The sequence below is a fragment of the Pinus tabuliformis genome, chromosome J, assembly GCF_031772625.1.
Source record: "Pinus tabuliformis cultivar Carrire ecotype Pingquan chromosome J, CPIR1, whole genome shotgun sequence".
Taxonomy (NCBI): Eukaryota; Viridiplantae; Streptophyta; class Pinopsida; order Pinales; family Pinaceae; genus Pinus; species Pinus tabuliformis.
Window position 1 is genome coordinate 85,852,730 of NC_142295.1, and position 14,288 is coordinate 85,867,017.

Genomic DNA, 14,288 nt, shown 5'->3' on the forward strand with positions numbered 1-14,288 from the left:
ATCAACCAATATTATTTTCACCAACTTTAATATATCTAATTTTTATTTTATTTTTTAAGCTTAAGAGGTGTTAGATAACTATAACGTGAAAACTACAACTAGAAAATATATAGGCTTTCTAGACGTTTCCTCCCATGCAATTTTTTCTAGAGCATAATTTCTAATTTGAGTGGCAAGCACTAAACTGCAACACTTGTTTTAAATGAATTCTTAATTTTGCATTCAATACGTTTACATATAATCAAAATTTAACTTTGAATAAATTCTTAATTTTGCATTCAATACATTTACATATAATCAAAATTAACCTCTTCCTCTTCCGTGTTCCTTTCCCCTGCTTGAGTGGGGGTATGCTAATTTAATTATCAATAATTATTACGTAGATGGTAATGATTTAATTTAAAATATTGTTAGTATACACAAATTAAAGATTGAGATTTGTCTCCAAAGTAGTTATGTTTTTTTTTAAAATTAATGATTAATTAACAAATTTTCATATATCATATGAATGAGTTTTTGAGCATGTCTTATTGATAAGCAAGTTATTGACCTTGATATTGTAACAAAGTTTATTTACAAATGGTAAAAATAAATTTCCATAGTTAAGAATCTTAAGTTTTTAAATATATTACCATTTAATTTATATAGTTATATTAATTATAATAAATCAAACAACAAATCATTGAAATTGCATTACTATGTCATGGAGTGTGCAATATATAAGGATATATGCATTGAATATGAAAACAATCTAAAGGTTGACAACATGAACCATTTATTTGACGAAGATAATATCAATAAGATTGCTAGCCTTCTAGTCAAGATTCCGAGAATATGAAAATAAGTTAAAGTTGTTACTCTCTGGGTCCCTTAGGCTGCTAAGCCTTGTGGACATCATTAAATCATTCATTAATTCATAATAAGGCAGCTAATTTCAAGCTAAAAATAGACAATCATTGAAATTGCATTACCATTTCATGGAGTGTGCAACATATAAGGATATCTGCATTTAATATGAAAACAATCTAAAGTTGACAACATGCACTATTTATTTGACAAAGATAAGATCAAATTGCTAACTTTCTAGTCAAGATTTACATCCACACGATTCCTTAGGCTGGGCATCCTAGTGAACATCATTAAAGTCATTCATTCACTAAAAATAAAACATCTAATTTCAAGCTAAAAATAGACAATCATTGAAATTGCATTACTATGTCATGGGCTGTGCAACATATAAAGATGTCCGCATTTAATATGAAAACAACCTAAGGTTGACAACACACACCATTTATTTGACAAAGATAAGATCGATCAGATTGTGAGCCTTGTAATCAAGATTCATAACAAAAGATCCAACATCCACCTCTACAGTATAAAAATAAGTTAAAACTGTTATTTTAACTTATAAAAAGACCTTGAAAAAAACAAAACACTGTACCGTGTTTGGAAATTCTTGAAAAAGACCCCGCAACAAACAATTGGCACTGTACTCCAAAGGTGCAACTCATGTAGCATCATGCTGAAATATCCAGTTGGGAATTTCACTTCATTCTTACCTATTAAATCAAATATTGAAAATGGTTAAATTGCAGGCTTGCATGCAGCAAACTGTTGACACTGCACTCCAGTAAATGCCGTATAAGACCCGTTAATGTCGTGGTCACAGCTCATTCAAAACAGGGATGGATGATGCTAACGCCGCAAAACCTATTGGCCGCTTGTGTCCATATTGATTAATTAATGACGTCCACGATGCTGAATAAAACTTTATAGAAAATGCAGCCGACCAAGGTGGTTTTTCCTACCTTGTTCAATAAAATAGGGCTTATTTAGGAGAAAACTTCATGTATCAGCTCAATTCGGTCTTTGCTCCCATAAAAATTCCTTGTTCAACGAAGTCGCGCTCATTTGACGCTGTATATTTGACCAGAGGACACTTACTATAAACTCTGAACAGCCCAATCCGGCTTTCCCTCCTATAAAATAGCTTGGGCCATCCAGTATATACATCGAAATTCTGTTTAATTTGATTTTTATTGGAGACAGAGGCGAGGCCATCATGGAGGATTTGAAAACCCTGAAGGTGGAGTTGGACGAGGTGACAGGAATCGGTTACCTTATCCTGAACCGCCCCTCGCAGAGAAACGCCCTGGACACCCACTTCTTTACAGAGTTCCCTCGACTTCTGTCGGCACTGGACGAGAACTCCTCTGTCAGAATCATCATTCTGAAGGGCTCCGGCAAACATTTCTGCTCCGGCATCGATCTCTCCACCTTGAGTTCCATCCCGGGCTCTCAGGACGAGGACCATGACGATGTAGGCAGAGTGAGAGAAAAGATGAGGCGAAACATAAAGCACATGCAGGCAGCTTTGTCCGCAGTCGAGGAATGTCGGAAGCCTGTCATCGCTGCCATCCACGGGGCCTGCATAGGGGCCGGTGTCGACCTAATTACGGCCTGCGACATTCGGTACTGCAGCGAAGACGCCTCCTTTTGCGTCAAAGAAGTCGACTTAGCCATCACAGCCGACCTTGGGACTCTGCAGCGATTGCCCCGATTGGTCGGTGACGGCAACGCCCGGGAATTGTCTTTGACGGGTAGGAGGATTGACGCCCTGGAAGCCAAGCATATGGGACTCGTCCAGAAAGTGTATCCGACAAAGTCGGATATGGACGAAAATGTCCACAAAATTGCCAGGGATATTGCCGCGAAATCTCCGCTTGCTGTAATCGGAACGAAGGCCGTTCTGTTGAATTCCAGGGATTTGTCGGTGCACAAGGGTTTGGATTATGTGGCTACTTGGAATGCTGCGATGCTTTCGTCGACGGATGTGCAAGAGGTCTTCGCTGCCCAAGTGGAGAAGCGAAAGCCCATGTTTTCCAAGCTTTGAGGTTTAAATCTGTTACCTCAGTGCCTACCTCTCTTTTAAAGCATGAACTCTGGTTGATCCATTTTAGCTCCTATAGACTGTATGGAGTGATAAAAATATCAAATTCCCTGTCTTTTAATTTGGGTAGTAATATGTATGCTATTGTTTGTACTGTATATTGACAGATCTATTAAGGTCCTAAAACAATAAATTCCTTACTCCTATCTTCATTTTTCAATCATCAATCGACCATTCATGGAGGTGCTGTAATTTCAATATGATATTTTTTATTTAATAGATACAATATGCTGTTTCTTATCAGAAAATTTATAATCCTTTAGATGAAACTTTTATAGAAGATCAGGTCAGTGAATGTTTAAGAAAAAGTTTGGAGGTCAGTTTTTTCAATTTTTGTGTAAATATTCAACTTAAAAGTGATAAAATTATTGGATCAGAAGCTAATTTTGATGATGATAATAACAATAACGATAATTTATTTTAAGGTAACAGTTTAGTTAGAGGCACAGTTTAATTAGACATCAAATTGATATATGATATATGAGATCCTTTGTTCGTGGGATAATGAACTCCCTTTAATTTCACTATTTATTTCACAGGTGTAAATACCTTCAAGGAGGAAACAAATATTCTTAACAGTCAGGTCTTTTGAAAATATAAAAATATATTCCTGGGAAGGTTGAGTGCTTAGTTTTATATATATATAAAAACCTCTGTTAATCAATTTTATTTCAGATGTATCAACCACCTTGGGAAGTTTGAGTGCTTAGTTTTATATACATATAAAAAACTCTGTTAATCAATTTTATTTCAGATGTATCAACCACCTGGATAGATCACATCTTCGGAGGTGTAAACAGTTCCTTAAGATTTTATACTGTTAAAATGACTTTCATCATAAAAGGATAAAAGGATTTGGATAAATTTTAAAAACCTCTCTGTTAATCAATTTTATTTCAGATGTATCAACCACCTGGACAGATCACATCTCCGGAGGTGTAAACAGTTCCTTAAGATTTTATACTGTTAAACTGACTTTCATCATAAAAGTATTTGGATAAATTTTAAAAACCTATAATTCCTTCAAAATTTCCCCAGCTTAGTGTGTAATGTCTGATGTTGATGGTTACTTGAAAATTGCCTCCCTGATGCAGTGTATAATGTCCTTCTAAATAGATGGGTGTTATTGGAATGCTGAATGTTATTCTAACCCCTAAACAATCATTTATAGATTTATTGGTAGCGGGAGATTACATACTACAGATACTGTTAATTCTGTTGATGGTTACTTGAAAATTGCCTCCCTGATGTAGTGTATAATGTCCTTCTAAATAGACGAGTGTTATTGGAATGCTGAGTGTTATTTTAACCCCAAAAAAATCATGTATAGATTTATTGGTAGCGGGAGATTCCATACTGCAGATACTGTTAAAACTTAATTCTCTTGCTTTTTTCATATATAAACTTATCAGGCATCTTTGAAATTAATTCCATTGCTTTTGTTAACTACCTTTGAAATACAACCTAACTTCTCTGGCATTTGTTTATTTTGATATTGATTTTGAGCCTTCTCCAGCATTTTACCGTACAATCTTCTTTCAACGCAATACTCTTAACAGAAATGGGTATTAGATGCGTTAGTCGAGAATCTATTTTCTTTTGAAACATTAGTAAGGGATGTGCACATTTTTGCCTTCTAGATACCTTCTGCAATGATGGATTCTGATCTTTCCTTTTAAAATATATAATGTTTCTTGTGACAAAATGTAGTACACTTCTGATAATCTTATAGGAAAGAAATGGTGAGATCATCAATCTGTGGTGCCAGTTTCTTTTCAGAAGAATATTTATCGGTATTGTTCTCCGATGATAGGTGAAGAATTGCTTGAACAAAAATTTTATACACGCTAACCCAGAATTGGTTGAACAAAAGTTTTATACACCTAACCCAGAATTGCTTGAAGAATATGTTGATCGACTACGAAAATCTACACTCAAAGATGGGTGTTATTCCAACAATATTGTTAGTGGTGTTTGTTAGTGGTGGGTTCCATCCTTCAGAAATTAATGTCATTGCTTTTATTACGTGGAAACCTTTTAGACATCCTTGAAATACAGCACAATCTTTTCGGTGGCATGTTTTTAAACCTCAGTATCAGGTCTTACCAAGTATTGAGAAGGTGATTTGACTGTTGTGTCAAAGCTTATGTGAATAGATTTTCAATAGGCTGAATTATTGGCTATTTTGCACCACCATGCCTTCATTGTACATTGACAAGCTCGAAAATTTCTGAAGTAATGTATTCTGATCTTTACTTATTATATATACAGTATGTTATATTTACTGTCAGAAAAACGCACCTTTTTAATGCAACCTTTATAGAAGATAGTGTATGGACTTATAGATATGCATGGCAGAGAAAATTTTAGGGGCCTCCTTTTTGGCCTTTAAAGATTATTAATTCAAAACGAATATTCACTTAAACTCTTAAAAGATAAAATCACATTTACAAGTAAATATGATCCCATGGTCGATATGGGGGAGAGATTATGCAACAAAATATAGATGAGGACAATAGGAAATGGGAAATGATGTTCCAGATGATAGAGATGACAGCCCACATTCAACACTTATTGGTGCAGAGCAGCAACAAAGGATAGAATTAAAGGTGGTGCTACACATTGCACCAAGTTAGACTTATTATAAATTGTTTCACCAGATTTAGATTTGTTGATATGAATGTAGTGAAGTTAAGGAAAACAAAATACGCAAGAGATTCTGTCATCTGAACATACAAATATAACAACTGTATTCAAAATCTTGGAACAAAGATGAAATTTTAGATTGTTGAAGGTGAGCTCAAGCCTCACATGCCTATGATTTGCAAACACTTGAAAGCACCGACTATTTTATTTGTTGGACAGCGTTTGAACAAACAATTTGCCTGATCAATTTTTGTGTTCTCCCCCTTCAACATGGTCCAAGTAGCCCAATGGCTGACATTTCTATTCTTAAATCGTACGCAAAAACATGAGAAAAACCAACTATTTTTATTTGTTAGAAAACTCGGCATAACCCCTTGCCTTCTTGCACTTGATAGCAAAATTCAGAGCAACTTCCCTGCCACCAAAAACCTTGAAGGTCCAAGATGCCCAGGTCAATTTACGTACGCCAGCACAACATAAGCATGTTGCACTTTATAAGATTTGAGACTATGCCGAAGATGATGGAGACTGTGCAGGACCTTATCTGAGCAGAGTAAGTAGGTAAGTGATCACCTTACCTAAGCATAGAGCATCCATAGTATTGCCGGGCACCTAGTCAACCCAACAAAATCTTGATCAACCCTCAGTCTAACTGTCTAACTAATTATTCTGTGTAGCTATTGAGCAAAATTGGCAGCAATCCACAAGATATCATGAAAATGACGTGAGCTCACAACCTATGCTGCAACAGAGACATAAAAAGAAACAAAAACACAAAGAGATGATGTGGGCTCACCACCTAGGCTGCAACAGAGACATGAAAAGAAACAATAACACAAAAAACATTTAGGCCCTAAAGCTAATCTTCATACTCTAAGTGAGTGATGTGTTCCTTGACCCCCTTCCTCCTGATATCAAACACAAAATGGCGAGCCTGTGAACAAGAATCCAGTGGAACACACCCCATCAATTCCTATTGATCAAATACAGTCCGAGGGAAAGCCTGGCCACCAGTGGCAATTCGAAGAGTGACTGCAAACTTAAAAGACTATATAACTGGGAAACAGGCCCTGATGTTTATATAGTGGAATCCCAGGCCTCTGCAGTTCCTCAAACACATGACCCCTCCTATGACTGAACACATTTGTGGATGTCACTTAACTCTTGCTCGGGTGTATCTCAACCAGACATACTGTTAGGATATTCCGACACATAGGAAATAGTTAAGTACAACTTGGTCTAGTGTAGAGTTAGGTAAAGTGTGTTTCTTTACCGTTGTACATTTTGTAACTTACAATCCAACAGTCACGATATGTAGTGATCCGACGGTTCATTCTCTCCTCGGTATTACCGACACTTGATCCGTGGCTTGACACCCGATTGGTCCATGAATTCTATTTAAAGCGCATGGAGGGTCATTTGTAGGGTAATCCGTGCATGAGAGAAACATATGTAAATTTTCATTCTTTTATTAATAAATTGCCTGAAGTGGCCGCGTTGGCTCAGGCCGTGGACTGTTTCCCTCTTTGAGGGTTTTAACCACGTCAAAATACTGGTGTATTGATCTGCGATCTGGTTGTGAGCGGTGTCCTTTTGGTGTTCTGTCTGAGGAACTTACCCTGTAGATTCCTACATGGTATCAGAGCTATTTGAGGGCCGCGTCCGTTGGTGATCCAAATCTGAAGCCGGTAGAACTGCATCCGACTGCCGTTTCCTAGATCTGCTGTTTTTGACTGCTTTCGGGCCGAGAGGACTGCTCTGTTGTGTTCGGAGCATCTGTTCCAGTGAGGAACCCCTTTCGTTTCATGCGAAAAGGTTTCCGGTAGCCCTAGCTGCGTCATTGTTAAGATCTGGAGGTATACAGTGTTTATTTGCAGTTTACTGTTATTTTCTCTCTGTTTATTTCGGTTTCGATTTATTTAGCCTTTTTATTACCGGATCTATACCTTTCATTTCTGCGTATGCTCTTTGCCCTGCGACTCTGTGCGATCTGGGCAAATCAGAAACAGAAAGGAAGGATTTTTCTCATGCGTATGTTCTTTTCCCTGCGCCTTAGGGTGATCTCGGAAAATCAGAAACATTGAGAAAAAATATTTAGTTTCCGGCCAAAGCTAACTTTGAGCCGCAAGGTTCATTTTTGAAAATATTTAGTTTTTCGGCTAAAGCTAACTTCGAGCCATAAGGTTCGTTTTCTTTGCATGTTCGTGTTGGGTTTTGTGTTTTGTGTTTTGTAGGGAAAAAGAGCTTTCTCAAGGCAAGCACGCAACCCAAAGCACCCCCCCCCCCTCTCTCTCTCTTTCTCTCTCAAATTTTTTGTATAGATCAATTGGTTCAAAGCTATTTTAAGAGAGTAGAGGTCTTGGATTCAAGTCTCCATTTTGTGGGGGCGGACTTTTTCATTTCCGCACATTCCCGCACTTCGTCGGCAACTTCAACAACTTTTTTTCAAAAAGCCATAACTTCTTCATCCGGAAGCCGTTTTTTTTAAACCAGCCTAATTTTTCGAGATCTATCCATTGGAACACTTATTTTCAGCATCTTTAGCTTCAGTTTCCATTGAAATGGAAAGTCAATACCAAGTTACCCTTGACAGCACCAACTACTTCCAATGGTTGGCTTACATTGAGGATTTACTTAGAAGTAAAGGTCTCTTCAGAATAGCCTCAGGCCAAGAAAAGAAACCGAAGGATGAAGATAAGGCTGCTAAATGGGAAAATAGGCAAGATCAAGCACGTGGACTGATAGGGATGTCTATTTCTCCAGATCTTAGATTCCATATTGCAGAAATTGATTCTCTTGATGAAGCAATGAAACAAATCAATAAAGTTTTTGGCATTAAAAATGAAATTAGAGCCCATCAACTTGAAAATGAGTTGCTTACATTGGACCCTAATAATTTTTCTTGCATTGAAGATTTCTTGTCCAAGTTCAAGACCCTTTTTGGAAGGTGTTAAAGTTAAGAAAGAAGATAGTAATCTTATCTATTCCATTCTTACAAAGTTGGGACCAGCCTACTCTGTGTTTGTTTCCACCTTCCATTCTACAAGAGAAGCCTTCATTTCTCAAGGAACAGGCTACAAGTCCCCTTCCTTTGACTCTTTTTGTGATTCTTTAATAAGAGAACAAGAAAAACTCTTACACCTTGGTCTTCTTAATCTTGGAAACTCTTCCAAGAAAGCGTTAGCCGCCCAGCAGCAACCAAATTCAAAGAATCCCAAGAAGTCATATCCTAAAAAGAATGGTCCTAAACCAAACAAGGGTCCTAAGCAATTTCAGCCCCAAAATGAAAAATCATTTCAACAAAATGATAAGACAAATAAAAACAAAGGGAAGAAGACTGATAGACATTGCAATTTTTGTAATCGAGATGGCCACTTAGAATCAAAATGCTTTAAGAAGATGGAAGCCTTGGAAGCAACAATGAAGAAGCATAACATCCATTTGGGGCAATCTTCAACTTCAACTTCATCTTCAGGAATGGCACTTTCTGCATGTGGTTGTCAAGCATCTCGGTCTGGCTATGCGTTAAATGTATCTTCTTCTTCTCATTCTCATGAGTGGCTCATTGATTCTGGAGCTTCTTATCACATGGCCAAAAACAAAGCCATGTTTTCTTCTTTAAATGATTGTAACACCAAAAATATATATGTTGGTGATGATAGATCTCTTAATGTTGTAGGGACTGGAACTGTTCATCTAGACAATGGTCAGTTTAATGATGTATTATGTGTTCCAACCTTATCCTGCAACCTTCTATCTGTATATCAGATAACTCATTCAGGTGAAGGTAAAATCGTTGAATTTTCACCTCATGATGTTGTAATCAAGGACTTAAGAGATCCTAAACAGATTTTGGCTACTGGCATTGCTGATGATTCCACAAGGTTGTATAAGTTTCACAACTTTGGGTCATCAAATCTTCCCTCAGTATTTGTTGTTCATAACGATGAAGTGAGCAAACTTTGGCATGAGCGATTTGGTCACTTAAACTATCGCTCCCTTCAGCATCTATGTAAAGAAAATATGGTGACAGGTCTTCCTATGGTATCTTGCAGAGATGGTGTTTGTTCCGGATGTGTACTCGGAAAACATCATCGGGACAGTTTTGAAAAACGTGCCTCTTGGCATGCCTCAGCTCCTTTACAGCTTGTGCATAGTGATTTATGTGGTCCACTTCCAGTTGTGTCATTCTCTGGCTGCAAGTATTTCTTAACTTTCATTGATGATTTCTCCAGAAGCACTTGGGTATACTTCTTAAAACTCAAGAGTGAAATATTTAACACTTTTTTGGCCTTCAAGGCCTTTGTTGAAAAACAATCTGGACATCAAATTCTTAAGTTAAGATCTGATAATGGCGGAGAATATGTTAAAAACACATTCATCAACTATTGCACTGAGAATGGAATTCAAATGCAACATACTGTTCCATATACTCCACAACAAAATGGTGTAGCTGAAAGGAAGAATCGCACCTTAAAGGAAATGGCTAATTGTATGCTACAATCTAGAGGACTTGGTCTTAGTTTTTGGGCAGAAGCAATTAACTGTGCAAATTACATAATAAATCGCACTCCTACTAAGGCTTTAAAGAATATGTTAAAATTGGCAACCAGGGAAAAACTTCATGTGGGTCATCTTATTCATGGCTAATAATATTTTTATTAGATTCCTCTCGTCGAGAGGTGTAGGATTGATATAAAGATCATCCAATTCCGATAAGTATTCATGGAGATATGAATTTATTTTGATTATGGAATTATTATCAAGCCGACCTACAACTCATGTAGGCTCAGAAGCCCAACAGTCGCATCTATTCACCCACCAACGTTGTGTATAAATATAAGAGGAATTTTCCTCATTTAGACTCACTCATCTCATCACATCTCTCTCTCTCTACTGCGCAGATATGAGTCTCTTCTCTACTGCGCTAAAATGGGTCTCTCTCTCTCACACATGTGAAGCCGGAAGCTATTGAATTTGAAACTGCAACTGCAGAAGTAAATATTGACTTGCGTGGCCTAGAAGATCTCCTCTTTGGAACTGCACTGTAGGTTCATCTGAACCTCCTTTGAAAGCCGCAAATTTTGGTGGTGGAATGAAGTCAATTCGACGAACGGTTTGCAAGATATCGTCTGCCCTAGTTTGAAGCCGGAAACTGCTGAAACTGAAGCTGCAACTGCAGAAGTAAAGATTGATTTGCGTGGCCTAGAAGATCTCCTCATCTGAACTGCGCTATAGGTTCATCTGAACCTCCTCTGGAAGCCGAAACCTTTGGTGGTGGAATGAAGTCAATTCGACTGTCGGTTTGTGAGATATGGTCTGCCCTAGTTTGATAATGAAGTCGCTAATGCTGATGCTACTGATCTAGGGTTTGCTACTGCTGATATGAATCAGATTTATTGTACTATTTCTCTCTGCTGAATTATTGAAGATAAAAGAAAATTTGATCAAAGGGTTTCCCCACACATTGTGGGGTTTGTCCCTGGCTAGCCGCCACATCTTGTGTCTCTTGTCTTGGGTTGTTTTCTGTCGATCGTTTAATGTTCTATCTGCACTTTACTTTATGTACATGTGATTGCTAATCGGTGGAATATAATAAGGAAAAGAAGTAAACTGTTATAAGCATAGAACATACCATAACTTAACATGGTATCAGAGCTGAGGTGAAGACAAAGCCCGAGCAAGAGCAAGAGCAATCATTGAAGAGAAGATTGGCAAGGCTATCCTAAAAGAACTATGGGGTCCTCAACACTCTTTCCTGCTGAAGACAAGCTCCGTGAGAAAGCTGACTATCACGGATGGAAGATGTCTATCGATCTAACCCTTGAAGATCAAGGAGTGCTGGACCATGTAAGAGGCAATATTGTTGAGCCTTCATCAAATGCATCTGCTGCTGCCTGGAACAAATGGAAAAATGGAGAAGTCAAAACAAAGAAGATCATCCGGGACTCTATCGACAAGCGCTTGGTGGCCTACATCTCTGATCTGGACACCTTCAAGGAAATCTACGATAGACTGGTGAGTTTATTTAAAGTTAATGATGCAAATCAAGTTTTCTTTCTTAGAAATAAGCTGAGGGAAATCAAGAAGGGTAAAGATGAAAGTATGCAAGCATACTTCTTAAGAATCACCGAGATCAAGAACGATCTCCTATCTATTGGGGAAACTATTACTGACAGAGAAATGGCACTCACAACTCTTAGAGGATTGCCATTTGAATGGTATGTGTTCAGGACTACTCTTTTGAACTATAATGTAATTCCTGGTTTCGAGGAATTAATGGCTAGATGCAATTCAAGAAGAAACAAGGGAAGAAGTGCAAGAAATGCCCATGCCTAAAGGTCCTCCTGCTAGCTTTTCTTCTCATGCAAAGAAAAGAAATAATTCCGGGACTAAATCAAAAGGAAAGGTTGGACCTAAGGCTAGAAGAAAATGACGATGTTACATTTGCGATAAAGCAAGTCACTATGTATGAGATCATGAGCATCATGATGAATGAGATCATGGACATAAAGGGCAACATGAGATCATGGACATATAGGATAGCATGATGATGATGCACACTAGTTTGAGCAGCATTATGATGGATAAAATCATGGACATGGGCAGCATGATGATAATCATGATTAGAGAAGCATGGTACAGTATGCAGTGGTGCAACTCAAAATCCCTCTGATGGAAAATCAAAGGAATGACAAATTCAACAGCAAAGGTAAGAGGAGAGCTGGAGCTCGAGGGAGAGGACAACCATTCAAGAAGGCTAGAAAGTCCAGGATGTACTAAATGCACCTGACCTCAAAAGGAACCTAGTGTCCATCTTGGCAATGGATGACAGAGGCTACAAGGTAACCTTCAGCAATGGCAAGGTATGTATATGGAAAAATAATGTTAAAGATGCCTTTACTCTTGGGTTTAGTGTTGATTCATTATATCAGGTCGATGGAAGTCCGCTAGGTGTCATGTCTTGTGACACAACTCTTTAGTTCGAACTTTGGCATCGGAGGTTTGTCCACCTTCATTACAAAGCTCTACCCGATGTAAGACAGATGGTAACAGGGATGCCCGAATTCCAAGTAGAGAAAGAAGGTGTATGTCCGGGATGTGCCAAAGGAAAGCTCAAAAGGGGACCATTCCCCTCAAGCCAAAGCAAGACCTCTGATATATTACAGTTGGTTCACTCAGGCATACCTGAGGTTGGCATTAAGAGGGAGACTACTACACCACATACTCTTGAGCAGAATGGTGTGGTGGGAAGGAAGAACCGCACGATTATGGAAGCTGTCCGGGCCATGCTACATGATTAAAGACTTCCAAAGTTTCTATGGGCTGAAACTACAATCATCGCTGTATATGTACAAAATCGATGCCCTCATCAAGCATTGGGTTCCTAAACTCCTGAAGAAATGTTCACCACCGGTCAAAGGGAAGTTGTCATTAGTCATGATGTCACCTTTGACAAAGATATGGCTCTCAGCAAGGTGGACAATCTGCTGACTTTGAGTAGCTCTCAAGAAGCCGACACCAGGGAACCAAAAGAAAAGGATGATGAATCAATGCCTAATGTAGAAGAACCCATGGATTCGATTGATCCTCATCCACATGAGCCTTCCTCTTCTAGGAAGAGGCCTTCATGGCTTAGGGGGATACTTGATGATGCTGAAGGACATGCTACACCCTGAGAAACCTTCCATCAAAGTAAGAAACTTAACAGGTATCAGGGATACCTGACCATCATGAGCACGATCATACAAAATGAGCCTTCTTCATTCTCAGATGTCATCAAGAATTAAGAATGGAAGGATGCTATGACCATAGAATATGAGTCTATTATGGAGAATGATGTCTGGGAAGTAGTTCCCAGACCCTTGACAAGACAATTGTTACTTCAAAATGGCTTTACAAGATAAAGCATGCAGCAGATGGAAGCACGTAAAAGTATAAGGCTCATTTTGTTGCTCGAGGTTTCTCCCAAAAGGAAGGTATAGACTATGATGAGATATTTGCACCTGTTGCCAGATATACGACCATCTGCTCGATCATAGCCCTTGCCGCTTCACAAGGATGGAACCTACATCAGATGGATGTCAAGACTGCGTTCTTGCATGGCTCGATCAAAGAAGAGGTCTACGTGGAGCAACCCGAAGGATTTGAGATTTATGATCGAAAATCTCATGTATGCAGGTTGAAGAAAGCTCTCTGTGGGCTGAAGCAAGCACCCCGAGCATGGTATGAGAGGATCAATAGCTACTTGATGAAGCTGGGATTCACTAGGAGTGAAGCTGATCCTAACCTTTATTTTAAGGTTGAAGATGACAAGCCTCTCATATTGGTGTTGTATGTGGATGACCTCTTTCTAACAGGTGCAAACCCTCTCATTCACAAATGTAAGAGGGAGATGGCTTCTGAATTTGAAATGAAGGACCAAGGACTTGAAGTGTGGCAGAAGCCAAGGGAAATTTTCCTATCTCAAGGAAAATATGTGGTAAATATATTGGAAAGATTTGGTATGATGGACTGCAAGCCTGTGACTACCTCGAGGATCTTAACTTTTAGAAGTTATATGGTAGTGATGTCGGACCAGACTTGGGAAATGCCTCTGAGTTTCAAAAACTCATTCGCATTGATGTTCTTGGTGAACCTCAGTCCGAACATATGTTTTGCAGTTAGCATTGTGAGCTCATATTTGGTTGAG

General features: G+C 38.5%; 2 protein-coding genes and 1 pseudogene across 2 annotated transcripts in view; 2 read left to right on the forward strand and 1 right to left on the reverse strand.

Annotated features, from left to right (window-relative positions):
- Window positions 1-14,288, forward strand: part of LOC149225634 (delta(3,5)-Delta(2,4)-dienoyl-CoA isomerase, peroxisomal-like) — a 101,204-nt gene that overhangs the window by 8,940 nt on the left and 77,976 nt on the right. The window lies entirely within an intron of this gene.
- DCI1 (delta(3,5),delta(2,4)-dienoyl-CoA isomerase 1) lies at window positions 1,810-3,113 on the forward strand. The gene has a single exon (XM_089377214.1). It carries the CDS (start codon window positions 2,063-2,065, stop codon window positions 2,891-2,893), a length of 831 nt encoding a protein of 276 aa, XP_089233340.1. The 5' UTR covers window positions 1,810-2,062; the 3' UTR covers window positions 2,894-3,113.
- LOC149225636 (elongation factor 2-like) overlaps window positions 6,570-14,288 on the reverse strand; it is a 70,388-nt pseudogene continuing 62,669 nt past the window's right edge.